The sequence below is a fragment of the Scyliorhinus torazame genome, chromosome 10 (assembly GCF_047496885.1).
Source record: "Scyliorhinus torazame isolate Kashiwa2021f chromosome 10, sScyTor2.1, whole genome shotgun sequence".
NCBI classification, from domain to species: Eukaryota; Metazoa; Chordata; class Chondrichthyes; order Carcharhiniformes; family Scyliorhinidae; genus Scyliorhinus; species Scyliorhinus torazame.
Window position 1 is genome coordinate 98,112,680 of NC_092716.1, and position 21,262 is coordinate 98,133,941.

General features: G+C 50.4%; 1 protein-coding gene across 1 annotated transcript in view; it reads right to left on the reverse strand.

The window, feature by feature from the left end:
• The window catches only part of smpd3 (sphingomyelin phosphodiesterase 3), a 565,394-nt gene that overhangs the window by 70,766 nt on the left and 473,366 nt on the right, over nucleotides 1–21,262 (reverse strand). Inside the window, exon 5 of the mRNA XM_072518478.1 lies at nucleotides 19,064–19,219. Within this exon, the coding sequence (XP_072374579.1) occupies nucleotides 19,064–19,219 (156 nt within the window). The remainder of the gene's footprint in view (nucleotides 1–19,063; nucleotides 19,220–21,262) is intronic.

Consider the following 21,262-nt stretch of genomic DNA (forward strand, 5'->3'; position numbering starts at 1 on the left):
ATGGATGTTGCCTCCAGAAACGCGCAGTCCTATGCGCCCGACCGCGCGGCGGTCCCCTGGGCTGCGTGGCATCCCGCAGCGGCAGCCCCACTGACCTTCCCCGTGCCCCCGCAGGCCTGCGTTGTAAGACGGCCCGCTAACTCTGTTGGGTCCCGCTGTTTCTTCTGCGGGCAGGCGAAGCATCCCCGCACGCGCTGCCCGGCCCGCACATCCACCTGCAAAGGGTGTGGCAAGAAGGGCCATTTTGTGGGGGTCTGTCAAGCACGAGCTGTGGCCGCGGTCTCCAGCGACTCCGGACAGCTGCGGCAATCTTCCCCTCGGGCCCCAGGCTGCCAGCACTCACCGCCACCCCCCTATCCTAGGGCCACGTCCGACCCACGGGCGCGGCCATCTTGCCCCTCGGACACCACGCTGGATGGATGGGCGCCGCCATTTTGTCCATCCCCGCCGCCATTTTGTCCATCCCCGACCACCATGTGCACCCATGGGGGACGCCTTCTTGGATGGGGCCCCAGGCCCCCAGCACGGCCGACTACAAGATGCACGATTACAACCCGCAACTGCTCCATCTGGCCTCGGTGACGCTGGACCAAAATCGACTTCGGACACTCGCGACTGCAACGACGACGGTGTTCATCAACGGCCACGAGACATTTTGCCTGATCGACTTTGGGAGCCCGGAGAGCTTTATACACCCTGACACGGTAAGGCGCTGTTCACTTGTTACCCACCCTGTAAACCAAAGAATCTCCCTGGCCTCCGGGTCACACTCGGTGGAGATAAAGGAGTTCTGCCTAGCGAACCTCACTGTCCAAGGCAGGAAATTCAACAATTTCCGCCTTTATGTCCTGCCGCACCTCTGCGCGGCTACACTTCTGGGGTTGGACTTCCAATGTAACTTGCAAAGCCTGACCTTTAAATTTGGCGACCCTATACCCCCCTTACTGTCTGCGGCCTCGCGGCCCTTAAGGTCGACCGCCTTCCCTGTTTGCGAACCTCACCCCGGATTGCAAACCCGTCACCACCAGGAGCAGACGGTACAGTGCCCAGGACCGGACCTTCATCAGGTCAGAGGTCCAAAGGCTACTGAGGGAAGGGGTCATCGAAGCTAGCAACAGTTCCTGGAGAGCTCAAGTAGTGGTGGTAAAGACCGGGGAGAAACATAGGATGGTCATTGACTACAGTCAGACCATCAACAGGTTTACGCAGCTGGATGCGTACCCTCTCCTCCGCATATCCAACCTGGTGAACAGGATCGCGCAATACAAGGTCTTCTCCACGGTGGATCTCAAGTCCGCTTACCATCAGCTACACCTCCGCACTAGTGACCGCAAGTACACTGCCTTCTAAGCAGATGGGCGGCTCTACCAATTTTTAAGGGTTCCCTTTGGTGTCACTAATGGGGTCTCGGTCTTCCAAAGCGAGATGGACCGAATGGTTGACCGATACTGCTTACGCGCAACTTTCCCGTATCTTGATAACGTCACCATCTGCGGCCATGACCAGCAGGACCACGACACCAACCTCCGAAAATTTTTCCAGACCGCGAAAATCCCTAACTTAACGTATAATAAGGATAAATGCGTATTTAGCACCGACTGCCTAGCCATTCTCGGCTACGTAGTGCGAAATGGAGTTATAGGCCCCGACCCTGACCGCATGCGCCCCTTATGCATTTCCCCTCCCTCACTGCCCCAAGGCCCTGAAGCACTGCCTCGGGTTTTTCAGTTATTACGCACAGTGGGTCCCCAACTACGCAGACAAAGCCCGACCCCTAAACCAGTCCACAACCTTCCCCCTGTCGACGGAGGCCCGCCAGGCCTTCTGCCGCATCAAAGCAGACATTGCAAAGGCCACGATGCGCGCCATCGACGAGTCCCTCCCCTTCCAGGTCGAGAGCGATGCGTCCGACGTAGCTCTGGTCGCCACCCTCAACCAAGCGGGCAGGCCCGTGGCCTTCTTCTCCCGTACCCTCCATGCTTCCGAAATCCGCCATTCCTCGGTCGAAAAAGAGGCCCAAGCCATTGTGGAAGCTGTGCGACATTGGTGGCATTACCTGGCCGGCAGGAGATTCACTCTCCTCACTGATCAACGGTCGGTGGCGTTCATGTTTGATAATACACAGCGGGGCAAGATAAAGAACGACAAGATCTTACGGTGGAGGATAGAACTCTCCACCTACAACTACGAGATCTTGTACCGTCCGGGGAAGCTGAACGAGCCTCCTGATGCCCTGCACAAGTGGACCGCCTCCGAGCCCTCCACGAGGACCTCTACCACCCGGAGGTCACTCGTTTTTTCCACTTCATTAAGACCCGCAACCTGCCCTACTCTATCGAGGAGGTCAGGACTGCCAAATCTGCACGGAGTGCAAACCGCACTTCTACCGGCCAGGGAAAGCGCACCTGATAAAGGCTTCCCGTCCCTTTGAACGCCTCAGCATGGACTTCAAAGGCCCCCTCCCCTCCACCGACTGCAACACGTACTTCCTGAACGTGATTGACGAGTACTCCTGGTTCCCATTCGCCATCCCCTGCCCAGACATGACCGCAACCACCGTCATCAAGGCCCTCCATAGCATCTTTACACTGTTCGGTTTCCCAGCGTACATACACAGTGATAGGGGGTCCTCCTTTATGAGCGATGAACTGTGTCAATTCCTGCTCAGCAGGGGCATTGCCTCAAGCAGGACGACTAGTTACAACCCCTGGGGAAATGGGCAGGTAGAGAGGGAGAACGGAACGGTCTGGAAGACTGTTCTACTGGTCCTACGGTCCAGGACTCTCCCCGTCTCCCGCTGGCAGGAAGTCCTCCCGGAGGCCCTCCACGCCATCCGTCGCTGCTCTGTACAACTACCAATCAGACACCTCATGAACGTCTCCTTGTCTTCCCCGGGAAGACCTTCTCCGGGACCTCGCTCCCAACCTGGCTAGCGACACCCGGACCCATCCTGCTTCGGAAGCACGTGCGGGCGCACAAGTCGGACCTGTTGGTCGAGAGGGTCCACCTGCTGCACGCTAACCTCCAGTACGCCTACGTGGCGTTCCCTGACGGCCGGCAAGATACAGTCTCCCTCCGGGACCTGCCTCCCGCCTGAACACCACGCGCACCCGAACCATTACCCCCCCCCCCCCCCCCCCCCCCACAGCACCTCACTGGAGGGTCGGTCCTCCCGCCGCTCCTACCTAGGCCATCCCACCCACCGACACCACCTACAGGCGCCCCCCTCTCGTGTCAACCGTTTGCCCCACCAGCGCCGTCTAGGGGTGACGAAGCTGCCATGGAGGACGAAGCCACGCTCCCGGAGTCTCAGACGCCCGGACCCCCACCAGAATCACCACCGAGGCTCAGACGATCCAGGAGGACGACCAGGCCACCCGACCGACTGATTGCTTCACTGTAACTGTAAATGAACACTGACTGTATATATCTTCCACGCTTGTAAATATTCTCGACAACCCTGTAAGGAGGTATCACGGTACCTCCATATCTGATCATACCATGTTAAATGCAATTGTGACCACTGGCCACCACCCCCGCCGGACTCTTTTTTAACAGGGGGTGAATGTGGTATTCTCAGGTATTGCAGTACCCGAGAGGCTGTAGACCATTGGGTAAACCTAGGAGTTTACCATTAGCTGTTATGTATGTAGCTCCGCCCTGACAGGCGGGGTATAAGAACCGGTGCCGTCCCAGCAGCCCTCATTCTGTACCGAAGCTGCTGGGGAACAGATCTCGTCTCTTAAAGCCTTCAGTCATGTTACAACCTCGTCTTTGAGTTTAATTGACCGTGCATCAGTGGGTAATGGAGGGAGAGGGGGCGGCTTGGAAGAGGCTAGAGATGGCGTCCTGTGTGGGCACGAACCTGAGGGCGCTGGTGACGGCACCGCTGCCACTCTCGCCGACAAGGTACACCACGAGTCCGGTGGTGGCGGCGACGCTGAAGATCTGGGGGCAGTGGAGGCGACACAAGGGTGAGGTAGGAGCCTCGGTATGGTCACCGATTCGGGAGAACCATCGGTTCGTCCCGGGAAGGATGGATGGGGGGTTTCGGAGCTGGCATCGGGCAGGGATTAGAAGAATGGGGGACCTGTTCATTGATGGGACGTTTGCGAGCCTAGGGACGCTGGAGGAGAAGTTTGGGCTACCCCCGGGAAACACTTTCAGGTACATGCAAGTGAGGGCGTTTGTGAGGCGGCAGGTGAGGGAATTCCCGCTGCTTCCAGCACGTGGGATTCAGGACAGGGTGATTTCGGGTGTATGGGTTGGAGAAGGCAACGTTTCGGCGATTGACCAGGAGCTGAAGGAAGAGGAGAAGGCCTCGGTGGAGGAGTTAAGGGGCAAGTGGGAGAAGGAGCTTGGGGAGGAGATAGATGAGGGTCTGTGGGCTGACGCCCTGAGTAGGGTTAATTCTTCCTCCTCTTGCGCCAGGCTCAGCCTAATACAGTTCAAAGTTACTCACAGAACGCATATGACAGGGGCGAGGTTGAGTAGGTTCTTTGGGGTGGAGGACAGATGTGGGAGGTGCTCAGGGAGCCCGGCAAATCACGTCCATATGTTCTGGTCGTGCCCGGCACTAGATGGGTTTTGGAGGGGTGTTGCGAGGGCTATGTCCAAGGTGGTGAACGCCCGGGACAAGCCGAGCTGGGGATTGGCATTATTTGGGGTATCGGGCGAGCCGGGAGTGCAGGAGGTGAAAGAGGCCAGTATTCTGGCCTTTGCGTCCCTGGTAGCCCGGCGGAGGATTTTGCTACTAAGGAATGATGCGAAACACCCCAGCGTGGAAGCTTGGATCAATGATATGGCAGGGTTCATCAAGCTGGAGAGGATAAAGTTTGCCTTGCGAGGGTCTGTGCAGGGGTTCTCCAGGCGGCGGCAACCGTTCCTAGACGATCTTGTGGAGCGTTAGGAGGAGGTCAGCAGCAGCAGCAGCCCAGGGCCAGGGGGGGGGGGGGGGGGGGGGGGGGCGCGGGGGGGAGGGAGGGGGGTTTCTTTTTGGGTGGCGTTTGGGTGAAGGTGGGGGTTTTCCCTATTTTGTGCTTTTAAATGTTATATGGGGGGCTATTGTATATGGGGGAAATCCAATGTATAATTTCTGATTGTTGTGTTTTTGCTTCTTTTTTCTTTTTTTGGGGGGGAGTTTTGTTGAAAATTTGTTGGAAAATTTGAATAAATATATATTTTTAAAAAAACATTGTATTCCATCTGCCAGACCCTAGCCCATTCACTTAACCTATCCAAATCCCTCTGCACTTTTTGCTTTACCACTCATCTTAGTTTCATCTGTAAACTTGGACACATTGCCCTTGGTCCCCAACTCCAAATCATCTATGTAAATTGTGAACAATTGTGGGCCCAACACTGATCCCTGAGGGACACCACTAGCTACTGATTGCCAACCAGAGAAACACCCATTAATCCCCACTCTTTGCTTTCTATTAATTAACCAATCCTCTATCCATGCTACTACTTTACCCTTAATGCCATACATTTTTATCTCATGCAGCAACCTTTTGTGTGGCACCTTGTCAAAGGCTTTCTGGAAATCCAGATATACCACATCCATTAGCTCCTCGTTATCTACCGCTCTGGTAATGTCCTCAAAAAATTCCACTAAATTAGTTAGGCACGATCTGCCCTTTATGAACCCATGCTGTGTCTGCCCAATGGGACAATTTCCATCCAGATGCCTCGCTATTTCTTCCTTGATGATAGATTCCAGCATCTTCCCTACTACCGAAGTTAAGCTCACTGGCCTATAATTACCCGCTTTCTGCCTACCTCCTTTTTTAAACAGTGGTGTCACGTTTGCTAATTTCCAATCTGCCGGGACCACCCCAGAGTCTAGTGAATTTTGGTAAATTATCACTAGTGCATTTGCAATTTCCCTAGCCATCTCTTTTAGCACTCTGGGATGCATTCCATCAGGGCCAGGAGACTTGTCTACCAAGCCCCATTAGCTTGCCCATCACTACCTCCTTAGTGATAACAATCATCTCAAGGTCCTCACCTCTCATAGCCTCATTTCTATCAGTCACTGGCATGTTATTTGTGTCTTCCACTGTGAAGACCGACCCAAAAAACCTGTTCAGTTCCTCAGCCATTTCCTCATCTCATTATTAAATCTCCTTTCTCGTCCTCTAAAGGACCAATATTTACCTTAGCCACTCTTTTTTGTTTTATATATTTATAACAATATTTAACAAAAAGTTTTACTATTTGTTTTTATATTCTCAGCAAGTTTACTCTCATAATCTATCTTACTCTTCTTTATAGCTTTTTTAGTAGCTTTCTGTTGCCCCCTAAAGATTTCCCAGTCCTCTAGTCTCCCTCTAATCTTTGCCACTTTATATGCTTTTTCCTTCAATTTGATACTCTCCCTTATTTCCTTAGATATCCACGGTCGATTTTCCCTCTTTCTACCGTCCTTCCTTTTTGTTTGTATAAACCTTTGCTGAGCACTGTGAAAAATCGCTTGGAAGGTTCTCCACTGTTCCTCAACTGTTTCACCATAAAGTCTTTGCTCCCAGTCTACATTAGCTAGTTCTTCTCTCATCCCATTGCAATCTCCGTTGTTTAAGCACAAAACACTAGTGTTTGATTTTACCTTCTCACCCTCCATCTGTATTTTAAATTCCACCATATTGTGATCGCTCCTTCCGAGAGGATCCCTAACTATGAGATCATTATTTAATCCTGTCTCATTACACAGGACCAGATCTAGGACCGCTTGTTCCCTCGTAGGTTCCATTACATACTGTTCTAGGAAACTATCGCGGATGCATTCTATAAACTCCTCCTCAAGGCTGCCTTGACCGACCTGGTTAAACCAATCGACATGTAGATTAAAATCCCCCATGATAACTGCTGTACCATTTCTGCATGCATCAGTTATTTCTTTGTTTATTGCCTGCCCCACCATAATGTTACTATTTGGTGGCCTATAGACTACTCCTATCAGTAACTTTTTCACCTTACTATTCCTGATTTCCACCCAAATGGATTCAACCTTATCCTCCATAGCACCGATGTCATCCCTTACTATTGCCCGGATGTCATCCTTAAATAACAGAGCTACACCACCTCCCTTACCATCCACTCTGTCCTTCCGAATAGTTTGATATCCTTGGATATTTAACTCCCAGTCGTGACCATCCTTTAACCATGTTTCAGTAATGGGCACTAAATCATAGTCATTCACGATGATTTGCGCCATCAACTCATTTACCTTATTCGGAATACTATGAGCATTCAGGTAAAGTACACTTATGTTGGCTTTTATACCTCTGTTTTGAATCTTAACACCTCGATCAGTAACCTCTCCTAAGTTATATTTCCTCTTAACTTTTCTCCCAATTTTCCTTGTCGTTGAACCCATATCTTCATGTAACAACCTGCCGCGTCGCTTACCATTTATGTTTTTACTTCCCGTTTTATTCCTTTTAGTATTACTGGGCCTATTCACTGAACTCCCCTCAGTCACTGTACCCTGTACTGTCACCCTTTTTGATTTTTGACTATGGCTTCTATGCCTTACACTTTCCTCCTTACTGCCTTTTGTTACTGTCCCTGTTTTACTACCTTCCAACTTCCTGCATCGGTTCCCATCCCCACTGCCACATTAGTTTGTCCATGCCCCATGTGCATCCTCCATGCTGATTTACCGAGTATCCAACCAGTAATGGAGCTGGCATGGTCTGGAGTGCTGTGTGTGATGTCACTGTCCGCACCCTAAACCAGGGTTTTTAAAAGTGAGGGTGGGATGTCGGGAGGGCCGCAGAGCGATTGGTCGCACCGTTCCTGCGGTGGTCCTGATCGCGGGAGAAGCGACCAACAGCTGTTACCAGCTTTCATATTGATAATGGCAGCCGCTGCTGCCTTTTAAATGAAAATAAATGAGGCTGTGCGGAGTTTTCCTGCCAGAAGTAACAACAGTGTGCAGGTCACGTGCCCTGCACGCACACTTAACGTCAAGTGCCTTCCACGTATGTACGTTTAGCGGTAAATCATGGAGCAGAGCTGCTTCTATATTCCAGCTGCTGCCAAGTGGGCTGTGAAGATGGATTGTTCTTTTTAAAAATAACAGGTGGCCAGAGACTTATTCGGCAGTGTACCTACTGGACAGGATCTCACAACAGAATCTGCCGGAGAGAGCTGGACAGGAGAGTCCAGGGCAGGAAGGGTGGCAGAGCGGCACAGTGGTTAGCACTGATGCCTTATAGCACCAGGGGTCCGGGTTCAATTCCGGCCTTGGCTGACTGTGTGGAGTTTGCACTTTCCTTCCATGTCTGCGTGGGTTTCCTCCGGATGCTCCGGTTTCCTCCCACAGTCTAAAGATGGGCAAGTTAGGTGGATTAACCATGCAAAATTGCCCCTTAGTGTCCAAAGGTTAGTTGGGATAAGGCAGGGGAGTGGGCCTGGGTGGAATGCTCTTTCGGAGGGTCGATGCAGACTCAATGAATGAATGACCTGTAGGTATTCTATGGTTCTATGATAGAGCAGTGCTAGTGTTAACTCTGTACAAAGCTCAGGGGCCTCTAGTTAACAGCTTACAAAGAAGAAACTTAACTCAGGAACAAAACAGTATAAAGATGATTTCTTGAAGTATGGTTTTGTCATTTGTGCCAATGCAAATAAGGTGGTGAAGCCCATGTGTGTTATAAGCAGGGAAGTACTGGCAACTGAAAGAAGTTTCAGATTTTGAAAGAGAAGTGGTGGGTGAAAAATTCCCTTTGAGTTTGAGATCCAGAGTCAGTTATCAACTTGCAGCTGACTCTAAATCAAAAGACTACACTGCTGCAGCTGACCATTGATACCACATTAAAAACACGCCAAAAGCACATGCTGTCAGTATTCTGGAGTAGCATCACCCAGGAATATCTAATGCTGAGTAAAACAAGCATTTTATTATTATTGTCTTTCGTGACGACCTACATGTGTGAGGTACGATTTTTGGTTTTCATAAAGGTGAAGACGGCACAAAGGAACTGGCTGAAGTCTGCACCTGATATGTGCATTGCCATCTCCTCCTGTCAACCTGATTGGAGTGAGATCGTGAGGACCAAACTGGTTCCCCACTCGCATTAAAGGCGAGCGAACGTTGCGTAGGTAATGAAGGTTGGCCGGTTGGCAAAAGTGGGTCCCAGGAAAATAAGATTGAAAAACACTGACTATTGCTGGCGAAATGGCCAGAAACAAGAATGGGAATTCTGGAACCGTGTCCAGCCTGTCTTCTTTAAAACCCTTCTTCCTCCTTTCTGATATGGACAGAGGCTTGAAAATCCATCCATAAACTACACTTTAATTGACAGCATTATCAGCCACGAGTTTGTTAACTCAACCTTTATGTCAACTGGAGAACAGATAGCGAGCAACAAGACCAATGTTTGCCATTAACTGGGAAGAGCTCCTGTGAAGAATAAGTGGCTGGCCTGGCCAGAAGCAAAATTAGAAGTGTTCCTGAGGCCGTTAATCAGGAAACTTTGTTGGGTGGCACAGTGGTTAGCACTGCTGCCTCACGATACCGAGGACCCGGGTTTGATCCTGGCCTCGGGTCACCGTCCGTGTGGAGTTTGTACATTCTCCCCATGTTTGCGTGGGTTTCGCCCCCACAACCCAAAGATGTGCAGGGTAGGTGGATTGGCAACACTAAATTGCCCTTAATTGGAAAAAAAGAATTGGGTACTCTAATTTTTTTTTTAAATCAGGAAACTGTGAAGCAATTCATCACCTTATTGAAATCAAAGAGGATCTGAAGTTAAAGTTCAAATCAAAATCTAATATTACTTTTACTTTGTATGTTCCCTTACTAATGGTAAAAATCACATCTTGGCCTCGTTAATTAGTCCTTCTTCAAAAGTTGTAGAAATGCCATGATCACAATATTCAATTCTTTGTAATAAAGGAAGGAGTACCATTATTACCCTCTCTGGGACATACTACCATATCGCTCAATATTATTAGCTAAAGTCACCTCCTGTTCATCAAGGAAGCGATCAGTGATACTGACACAGAAAATTCAAGACAAACCCAAAACCTGTATCAGTTACTGATGTTACCAATGAAAATAATATTCCTAATCTTAGTAATATTGCTAATGCTGACACTGTCTCTAATATTAGTAATCTGCTTTATGCTAATGCCCAGTGATTTTTTATAAACTGCTAAGCAAATCTCAGCCCTTATCCGTTCTCTGACATATCGCTCTCATAATCCGAAAGCTGACCTGTCCCAACCCTGAACCCACCCATAGCCTCTCAATATCCTGATTCTATTCCAATACTATACCTATCCAGACCACCCTCTTCCAATTCTAATCTGATTCCTACTCTTATTCACCCTGATTCGATTGCTTTCCTCACCCTATCCTGATCCCATCATTCCCATCTCCCTTCTCGGCCCGACTGTAATGTGGCCATCGTCTTTCAGCAAGATCAGATTTTCTCCACCATTCAAATTGGACATGAAGAACAGCCACTCGGGTGAGACATCAGAATGTGCCCCCCCCCCCCCCCCCCCCTCTGCAAAAAAGGGCCTTAGGTGCGATGGGGGTAGGGTGGGGTGGGGCTGGTGGAGCTGATGCACGGTGAGGTGGCTGTAATTGGGGAAATTATATAGACGCATGTGTTCAGAAGCTGTCCTCTAGATGGCAGCAAATAACAGTTAAAATGCTTCAAGCTGCTGGAACCTTTTTGGCTGTGAATCTGGTGATGATCTGATGCCAGGGAGCTGACAGCACTGGGCCCACAGCCTGGTCTCAAAATTAACTTTCAGAATGAGTCGTGATCCAAATCCCCACAACTGGACTGCTGTACATCCCAGGTATGTCTACAAACTCATTATGCAAGAGTGAGGGCAGGGATAGATTAATGGAAGGACATTGAAGGAGCTGGTATCACATAAAGGATATGGGATATGATGAGGCGAGGGACAAGGGCATGGGATGCGATCCAGTGAGGGATTATTTGTGTGTAATCTGGACAGTGTAATGGGTTATATAAGCAGACAACGTCATAGCAACCTGGGAAGTGGGTCACCGGATAGTGATCCATCGTCTTGGTGAGTGCAGCTGCAACAGTCAAGAAGCTCAACATAATCCAGGACAAAGCAGCCTCCTTGATCAGCACCCCACCTGTCACCGTTATGCACAATGGCAGCAGTGTGTCCCATCTACAAGGTGCAAGATCGGAGGAGGACCTCCAGACCAACGGCCCCTCACCATGCCCTTGCAGAGGGCCCTGGACGTGGTTGGCGGACCGGAGGAAAGGGAGGTCACCGAGATGGAGTTCGTCGGCGGGCAAGCAAGAGAGACCCTGCTTAGTTGCGGATCCGCAAGACATATGTGTGGACACCACCCCCACACGCCCCTCACCCTCCTCACCCCTCCACCCAACCCGCACCCCCTCAATCCACGCCCCTCCTCACCCTCCTCATCCCTCACCCCCCTCAACCCGCACCCCCCTCATCCCTCACCCCCCTTACCTCCCTCAACACCGCCCCCCCCCCCCCCCCCCCCCCGGGCCCGCTGTCTAATGATACATGTCACCTTGTGTCTTACAGGACCTGCCGGAGATGGGGCCGGTCCATCCGGAGCCCCCCGCCCCCAGCCAGTGCCAGGGCCGGTGCCCCCTAGACGGCCAAGCACTGACGGGGAGAGCAGCCCGAACACCAGTCCTCCGCCCGAGTCTCTGGACACCCTGGAGCTCGGGTCGGAGGAAGAGCAGGGGGTGGTCCTGGTCATGTGTGCCACCCAGGCCGACATCGCACGGATGGCGTCTGCGTTGGAGGCAATGGGGGTGACGGTGTCGGATATGGGTCAGAGTGTCCAGGGCCTGGGGCATTCTGTGCAGGCGGGGGCCGAGGCCCAGGACAGCGCTGCCCTCTCACAGGCAGCCATGTGCCCGAGCCACCTGGAGATTGCAGTGGTGCTCCTCATCCTGGCACAGTCACAGCAGGCCATGGCTGAGAAAGTCGGCGGCATTGCCCAGGTGCTGGCCGGCATTGCGCAGACACAGAGGGAGGTGGCCCAGTCACTGTCTGATGCGGCACAGACCCACAGGGTGGTGGCACGTCACAGTGTGATGTGGCGTAGTCCCAGACAGAGACGGGCCACTCCCTGTGCTCCATGGCCGCGAACGTGCAGACCCTGGTCAAGACCAGAGCGGGCCTCCAGTATTGGCAGCGCCAGGTGGCGGGGTGGGGGGGGTGGGGGGGGGGGGGGTGGTTACTCTCGCACCTCCGTCACATGGAGTAGCCCGGGGGCCATTGGGCACCCCGAGGGAGGTGAGGTGCTGGGTCCCTTGCCGGTGACTCCAGCAGGAGATATGCCGGAACACCGCAGCACCTCGGACTCCCCCCTCCGGTCCCTGGTGCATCTGGTGGAAAGCGGGCAGAACAGGGCAGCCCCACGCTACCCAGGCCCACTGAGCAGCGGCCGGGCCCTTCTAGCCGGGTCGCCCCAGGAGACATGCACCAACAAGGACCCTTCCAGCAGGGCAGGAGTCAGAACAGGCGTCTCCACTCCTGCTGTACCGTCTGGGGAACCACCTAGGTGCAGTGTTACCGCCCGTAAGGCCAGAAAGTTAGACACCAGTTACATTTGCATGGATGCAGGGCACAGTTGTGTTATGGGCCTTTGACACAGATAAACAACTGTTAACACCGTTAAAACCTGCCTTGGTGCTCTGTCTGATGGGTGTGGGGACCAGTGCAGGCCCCGTGGGTGGGGGGAGTGGTGGGTGGGGGACCAGTGCAGGCCCCGTGGGTGGACCGTCCTCCCCACCCTCCCTCACCCCCCCCTTCCCCGACCGTCCCCCAGCACCGCAGGGATCCGATAGGTGCGTGTGATGGGCTGGCCAGGTCGCCTGCAGGGATCACAAGGTGGAAGGTGCTACTGTGGGCATGAGTCAGACATTGTCATATGATGTGGTGCACCGGAGGTCATCGCAGAGCGGGTTGTTATCATCCTCCATCCCATGGACCAGATGTGCATCGAGGCCTGCAAGATCCCTGACAGGTCCCCATTCGGTGCCTGGAAGGATCCCGTCGCATAAAGGTTCAGGGCGACAGTCACCTTGACAGTCACTGGGGGCGGGTGTCCTCCCCATCATCTGGCAGATGTGTCGCACAGTCCCTCTGCTCATCCACAGTCTTCGTCTGCATGCCCGGTCTGGCAGGCCCTCGAATGACATGCGGTGCCAGTACACACGGGGCTTCATGCGGCGCCTCCATAACATGTCCTCCTCCTCTTCGTCCTGATGTTGGGCGGCCGGCCCTCCAGCATGTGTGGCCGCTACCTGCCCCTCTGCAGCCCGTTCCTCTGCTGCAGCTTCCCCCTCCTCTCTGAGCGGCCCCCGCTCACGCGGCCACAGGGTATCTCGCAGGGCTGCGGCCATCACCACAGTGGCCAGCATCGCAGGTTGGTGTCCGAATGCCATTGTCTGCAGGGGGTGAAAGGCCAACATGTTAGCATGGCGCATACTCCTGTGCCATCCAGGTACCATGGGCTACACGGTGGCCCCGGTTGGTACTGCGGGCCCCGCCCACACATGACAGCAGCCCCCCCCCCCCCCCCCCCCAACCCCATAATCCTGCCCCGTCGGCATACGGTCCTGTCGATGCCCCTGGTCCTGGCGCCCGTTCCTGCTGCCAGGGGCACCGTTGGCTGGCATTGCCCTCACTGAGAGCTGCCTTGGGTGTGGCTCTGGGTGGTCCCCCGGTGAGTGGCTGCCATTTGGGCGAGGTGTTCGGGCCCGGAGTTTGCCCGGTTTGGAGGGGGGGGTAGTAAGGTGCGGGGGTGGGTGCACCCATACGGCCGTGCCACTGTCCGGAACCAGGGGCTGGGGTGGGTGGTCAGTGGGTGTTCAGCAAGACGGCGGTCGGTACCTGGGCACCGCCCCAGTCCCGTGGGGGGGTGGGGCCACCCCAGCTGCTCGGCTCGTTCCCCCTCCCCCTCCTTCCCCTCCCCGTCCCCTCCCCCGTTACTGGCAGGGGACCCCACCGAAGTCACTCCACGCCATTTCCTACATCCTTCTCTCTCTCGCTCAGCAGCCAGGACGCCAGGTTCACGATTTTTATATCCACAAGTAAACGACGCCGTCGGAAATTCGGCCCATCGGAGGCGGTGAATCGCAGAGGCCCTGGATCATAGGATGTCAGGCCCACTAATGATATGCCTCCTGTACTTTCAGCCCGTGCGATGAGCGACGCATTTACGCCATGTTCGGGGTGCCAGGAATCCCGATTTGGCGTCAAACCGGCGCCTACCCCGATTTTGGCGTTGGAAGCTATTCTCCGCCCAATCGTGTTTCGTGATTTCACATCGGCAAGTGGAGAATCCCGTTTTTATTTTCTCGCTGTTACTTTCTCAGAGTATTTTGGGATGGACAATAAATTCCAGTTTTGCCAGCAATGCCCAAATCCCATGAATGAATTTCTAAAAACCCAATCCAATTAACTATTGCTTCACCAGTCTATACTCAATCAAGTGATGGAAGGTGTCGCTAACAGTGCTAACAAGTGGCAATCATTCAACAATTATATGCTCTGCGATACTAGGTTTGGGGTTATTTCAGGGCCACTTGGCTCCAAACGTGGACCAAAGTGCCGAATTCCAGAGGTGAGGTGAATGTGATTGTCCTTGGCATCAAATAAACATTTGTCTGAGGCAGGCATCAAGGAACGCTAGTAAAATTGAAGTCAATGGAAATCAAAGGTAAAACTCTCCACTGGTTGGAGTCATAAAAGCAGAAAGGAAGTTGGTTGTGGTTGCTGGACAAAGAACAAAGAACAATACAGCACAGGAACAGGCCCTTCGGCCCTCCAAGCCTGTACTGGTCATGATACCAGCCCTGAGGCCAACCCCAGGACAGCCAAAGATAATCATTTTCAGCTTCTTCATCAATGGCCATTGACCAGAAACTTAAGTGGACCAGCCATATTATTCCTGTGGATGCAAGAGTATATTAAAGACTGGGAATTCTGTGGCAAGTAATTCACCTTCAGATCATGCTCTTTACAGAGGCCCAGTTCGATGGCCGATCATGAAAAGGGAGAATGTGAAAGGTCAAGTCTACTGTTAAAGTAAATAATAATAATCTTTATTAGTGTCACAAGTAGGCTTATGTTAACACTGCAATGAAGTCACTGTGAAAATCCTGAATGAAATCATTGATTAACAGATCTAGTAATGCTACCCACAATGCACTAGTGTCCTCCAGTGGATTAATACTATACCAATACAGTTCAAAGCTATTTTGTACATTTAACTGTGATGCTCATTTAGCACTACACAGCTTGTTGCGGCTTCTGGACCTTTCCCAGCTCAGTCTGCAGGCTGCAGTGGTTATCACCTCAGGGACTGCTTCTATCCTCTCTTCCCCACTCCCAAATATTTCATTTTAGATACAAATAAATCCCCATTATAGAGACTCTCCCAGCCATACATGGTGTGGGTCAAGCAGAGCAAGGAGTCTCGCAATCACTGTGGAGTCACCATGAATAGTCTTGCCAGGAGAGGGAGCCCAAGTAACGTGACACAGCCACTACGCTGGGAGTAGGGTTGCCAACTCCCCCGAATGGCTGGGAGTCTACCAGAATCAACATCAATCTCCGAAGTGGCTACTGAAACAATCCGATAGATTTTAAAACATTACTTTAAGCAAATAAATTAATATTTAAAGAAAAAATGTATTTTATTACAGACATGTATCAAACGTTTACAGCAAATAAACACCCCATCAAATAAATGAATATGCACAATAATTTGTACACCCAAGCTTATTATTCATTGTAAAGTGGTGACCTAATTGCACATTTAGCAGCCTGATGACTTAAAACATAACTTGGCACTGGTTCAGATCGCACACAGAGTACTGAGCTCATGAATGTCATGGCTTGAGGTAAAGGAGCTTTTATCTTAGTCCTAGCTGATATTTAAAAAAATGAAACAGTTGTACGAATTGGTGAGAATTTATACAGGACGTTTTAGCTGAGATAAAATCGGCTTTTAAGTAAGTTTGATAAAGGCTGCACTGTGTTTTCCTCTCTTGTGCCCCCTTTGAATCAGCTCATACTATCTCGGCAGCTTTCTGAGACGTCACTTACACCGACATCTCCTGGAATACGTCCTGCCAGAGTTGGCAACCTTAACCAGTAGCAAGACATTCATTTATGGTTCGCATTTCTCAGAAACATCCCAAAGCATTTTGTTTCAACTAATTCCTTTCTATTAAGATCTGAGACTGTTGTTATGTAGACAAATGGAGCAATCATTTTACACAAAGCAAGATCCGCAAACAGTAACATAAATGACCAGTAAAATGTTTATAGTGTTCCTTGAGCACAGAATATGGATGAAGATATCAATATTAAAGCACATTGAGACCACCAAGGTACAACCTAAAAGATGGGTGGAACTTTACTGTCTCACTTAACAAGGCAGCTCTCCCTCAGAACTGAAGTGCATTCTGGATTACACGCTCGAACCTTGAGTAAGACTCAAACTCAAGCCTTTCTAATTCATTAAGCTCAAACTGCTCACACGGAGCTTCCCAACACGATCCTCAAACTGCTGACACTCATCGTCCCAACTCTATCCTCAAACTGTTCATATTCATTCCTTGAACACATGTATGTCTCTGAAACCCATCATTTGAAGATTCTCTGAACTGAAATCTTTCTTTAAAGGCTGCAGTTTAAAATCTGCACAGTTTTTGTCAGTCACATGGGTAAAATGTTTAGCTGGATCGCAGGTAAGCTGTGAACCATCCGAATTTGGGAGCTGAGGGTATCAACCATGGCTCTGAGTTAGCTCTCTTGCCTGTGCCAGAGGGTTCACATGGTAAAGACATGTTCCAGTAATGAGACACTGCTGCTCTGTTGGATGGACAGTACTGATGAAGTGCTGCACTGATGGAGGGCCAGTCCTGATTTGATGAATGTAGCAGAAATTGTTATATATTTTATTTTATATTATGTTGCAGTAATGGTATTAAAAACCCTGGTTTAAAATACATACAGGCAGCATGTCTACTAAAGCTGTAATTAAAGAATCGTAAAAGGTGAGGTAATGATTGATTCCAAGCACTTACTTGGTTACAGATAAAGGATTAATGGAATTGTGTTTTGGTTGCTGGATATTCCCTGGAGTGCAGATAATTTATGAGGGAGTGGTGTTTATTCCTAGCTCAGCAGGTCATGGAACTTAGTGGGATACAGATTATGTAATTACTGGGAAGAGCCAAGTCTGTCTGTAGTTTTGCAGTTTGTTATAGGGTTTTCAGTTGAACTGCAGTTTCTCCAAATGCTATTAGATTGAGCAGAAGTGTACTTGATCTGCTCTTGAAAGGAATTATCTCCAAAAGTCTCTACATAGCTAAGCAAGTAACCTGTTCTCTTAACTTTATTTTCAAGTGGTGTTTGAACTGTATTTGACTGCTTAACTGGAATTAGTGACAGGTGTAGATTGTAAGTTGCCAAGTGTTTCCTTTCATTTAAGAACTGTTTCACTGATAATTGTAAAGCTATTTCTTTGATGTTAATGTGGTTAATTCTGTGTTTAATTTAAAGTTTGTTTTAACGTAAAAGATACCTATTTGGTCAGTCATCACTCTTGGGGTGAAGTTTAGCTGGTTTAGCACAGGGCTAAATCGCTGGCTTTGAAAGCAGAACAAGGCAGTCCAGCAGCATGGTTCAATTCCCGTACCAGCCTCTCCAAACAGGCGCCGGAATGTGGCGACTAGGGGCTTTTCACAGTAACTTCATTTGAAGCCTACTTGTGACAATAAGCGATTTTCATTTCATTTAATTTTCAAGTATCCTTTCCTCACAGTTTTACAAATTAAAAAACATTGTTTGGGGTTCTCATCTGGTATTCCAACAAATGTTGGGGTCAGGCCTGGTATTCTAACACAAGGGAGCACTGAATGGTCAGAGGGGCAGTACTGAGGGAGCTCTGAACTGTCGGAGGGGCAGTACTGAGAAAGTGCTGCACTGATTGAAGGGCAGTATTGAGGGAATGCTACATTGTTGAAGGGGCAGTGCTAAAAGCGTGCTGCATTATTGGAGGGATAGCACTGAGGGAACGTTGCACTGTTGGAGTGCTGAGGGACCACCATTGCGTTCTTGGATCAGCAGTACTGAGGGAGTGCTGCTTGGTCACAGGAACAGTACTGAAGAAGTGCTGCACTGTCAGGGGGCAGTACTGAAGAAGTGCTACACTGTCGGAGGGCAGTACTAAGGGAGTGCAGCACTGTATGAAGGATAGTACTGAGTGAGCGTTGCATTGTTGCTAGGTCAGTCTTGATGAAATGCTGCACTGTTAGAGAGGCAGAACTGCGGAAGTGTTGCACTGTTGTTAGAGCAGTATCAAGGCAGCACCATTGAAAGGATTAATGAACATCAATCCAGACAGAATAAATCTTTGTTGTTTGTCATTGTGCTACATTGGTCAGTGCTAGGCAGGATGCAATGTTACAGACAGGGTCAATTATAGTTAGTCAGTGCTAAGCATGTCAAGAGGGAATTTAAGAGTGATGAGAGAGGAGAGATTTCTGGAAGGCATTTAGGGATGATTTTTGGAGGGTGTTTAAGAGCGGTTTTTGGAGAAAATTTAGAAGTGGATGTTTAGGTAGTTTAGGAGTGATCTTGGAATGGAGTAAGAGAGATATTTGGAGGGAGTTTATGATAATTCCTGGAGGATGTTGAGATATTTTTGGTGTGCGTTTAGGGAAGATTTTTGGAAGGCACTTAGAAAGACAGGACGCAGGGAAGATGGTGAAGTGGATGAAAGCTTTAAGAGGAAAGAGCCCTGAGAGCGATCGACACACAGTTTGTGTGCCTGGACCTTGTAAATGTTCTGAGTAAGAATTAAATGTTGCCTGGCTTCTGCATGGATCTAGTAGGTAGCATTGGGGCAGCTGTAGTGCTGACTATTTTGTTTTACCATAGATGTAGTTTAGCTCACCAGGCAAATCAGTGACACGACTGACAAGATGCCACTGGAGGATTAATGCCCCAAGCCATCATGACTGCACCCTCAGGCAGCGCTAAAGCAAGAACTCACCTGAAGAGCAGTTGTCAAAGTTGAGATCTCCTAACAAGACATCGAATGCCAGCAGATCCTCTGGATTGGCAGCACTTGCTGAAGAGGTAGATTTTTGGAACTCAGCCAACCAGTCCAGCAGGTGGTCCATCTGTTCACAGCGAATGGCAGCATCACCTGAGTAAGAGGCAGATGTTAACAACACTGCAGCATTTTCTTAATTAAATACAGTGGCTGATGTAACAGAAAATCAACATGTAGCCACATGACATCTTCAGCAGAGAGGTGGACTGTAGAGTATATTAACCAACACCACTGGGAGTGCTTAACTTGCAAGCAGTTACACTCCCTCCCGACATTTCTAATTTGTTCTCGCCATATTTACCAGACAATGGCAATTCTTAGCTTTACATTTCCTCAGCCATGCAAGAAGAATGAGTTGGGTGAGAGTGCTTGCGTGCTTCATCCATTCGGAGAGTCCTTCCAATAATATGAACTGAAAACAAATTTTAAATACCCGAAAGATGGAAAACTCCAGAGCATGGATTTAATTCAAGAGGGAAGAAGTAAAGTTCAGTGGACAAATCTGCATTTACTGCAAAGAAAATAGGCCAGTTTCAAGGTCAGCTTCCAGATATTATACTGCTGAGCAACAGGGCAACAAGTCAAACAGCTAAATTGAGATTGGAAATAAAAACAGCATTAAGTAGATTCTTCAAAAACTTAATACAGAAAAAGATACTCTGGTTGCAAGAAAATCCCCCATGCCCTGTCAAATCTACTATACATAATAGGTTGGATAGAAAAGGGAAATGAGGAGTTGGTGTGAGAGTTGGGGAGTTGGTGAGGGGAGCTGGAGAGTTGACAAGGGGAGTTGGGGAGTTAGTGAGGGGAGCTGGAGAGTTGACAAGGGGAGTTGGGGAGTTAGTGAGGGGAGCTGGAGAGTTGACAAGGGGAGTTGGGGAGTTAGTGAGGGGAGTTGGGGAGTTGACAAAGGGAGTTGGGGAGTTAGTGAGGGGAGTAGCTGAGGGGAGTTGAGAATGGGAGTTGGTGAGTGGAGTTGGCAAGGGGAGGGGGTGAGTGGAGTTGGGGAGTTAGTGAGGTGAGTTGGGGAGTTAGTGAGGGGAGTTGGGGAGTTAGTGAGGGCAGTAGCTGAGGGGAGTTGAGAATGGGAGTTGGTGAGTGGAGTTGGCAAGGGGAGGGGGTGAGTGGAGTTGGAGAGTTGGTGAGGGAGTTGAGGAGTTGACAGGAGGAGTTGGGGAGTTAGTGAGGGGAGTTGGGGAGTTGACAAGGAGAGTTGTGTGGGGAGTTGACAAGGGGAGTTGATGAAGGGAGTAGACAAGTTGTCAAGGGGAGTTGGTGACTGGAGTTGGAGGGTTGACAAGGGGAGTTGCGGAGTTGGTGAAGGAAGTTGGGGAGTTGGTGAGGGAGTTAGCAAGGGGGGTTGGGGAGTTGGTGAGGGGAGTCGACAATGGGAGTTGGTGAGTGGAGTTGTGGAATTGACAAAAGGAGTTGGGGAGTTTGTATTGAGAGTCCAGGAGTTGATGTGGGGAATCGGGGAGTTAGTGAAGTGGGTTGGCGAGGGGAGTCGGGGAGTTGGTGAAGTGGGTTGGTGTGTTGGCGAGATGGGTTGGTGAGGAGAGTTGACAAGGGGATTTGGGAAGTTGGTGAGGGGAGTTGACAACGGGAGTTGGTGAGTGGAGTTGTGGAGATGACAAGAGGAGTTGGTGAGGGAAGCTGGTGAGGGAATTTGACAAGGGAAAATGGTATGTGGACAGGGGGGGTTGACATGGTGAGTTGGTGAGGGGAGTTGGTGAGGGGAGTTGACCAGGAGAGTTGGTGAGGGGAGTTGGGGAGTTGATCAGGAGAGTTGGTGAGGGGAGTTGACCAGGAGAGTTGGTGAGGGGAGCTGGTGAGGGGAGTTGACGAGGTGAGTTGGTGAGGGGAGTTTGGGAGTTGACCAGGAGAGTTGGTGAGGAGAGTTGGGGAGTTGACCAGGTGAGTTGGTGAGGGGAGTTGACCAGGAAAGTCGGGGAGTTGACCAGGAGAGTTGGTGAGGGAGTTGGGGAGTTGACCAGGAGAGTTGGTGAGGGGAGTTGGGGAGTTGACCAGGAGAGTTGTTGAGGGTAGTTGTGGAGTTGACCAGGAGAGTTGGTGAGGGGAGTTGGGGAGTTGACCAGGAAAGTTGTTGAGGGGAGTTGGTGAGTTGTCAATGAGAGA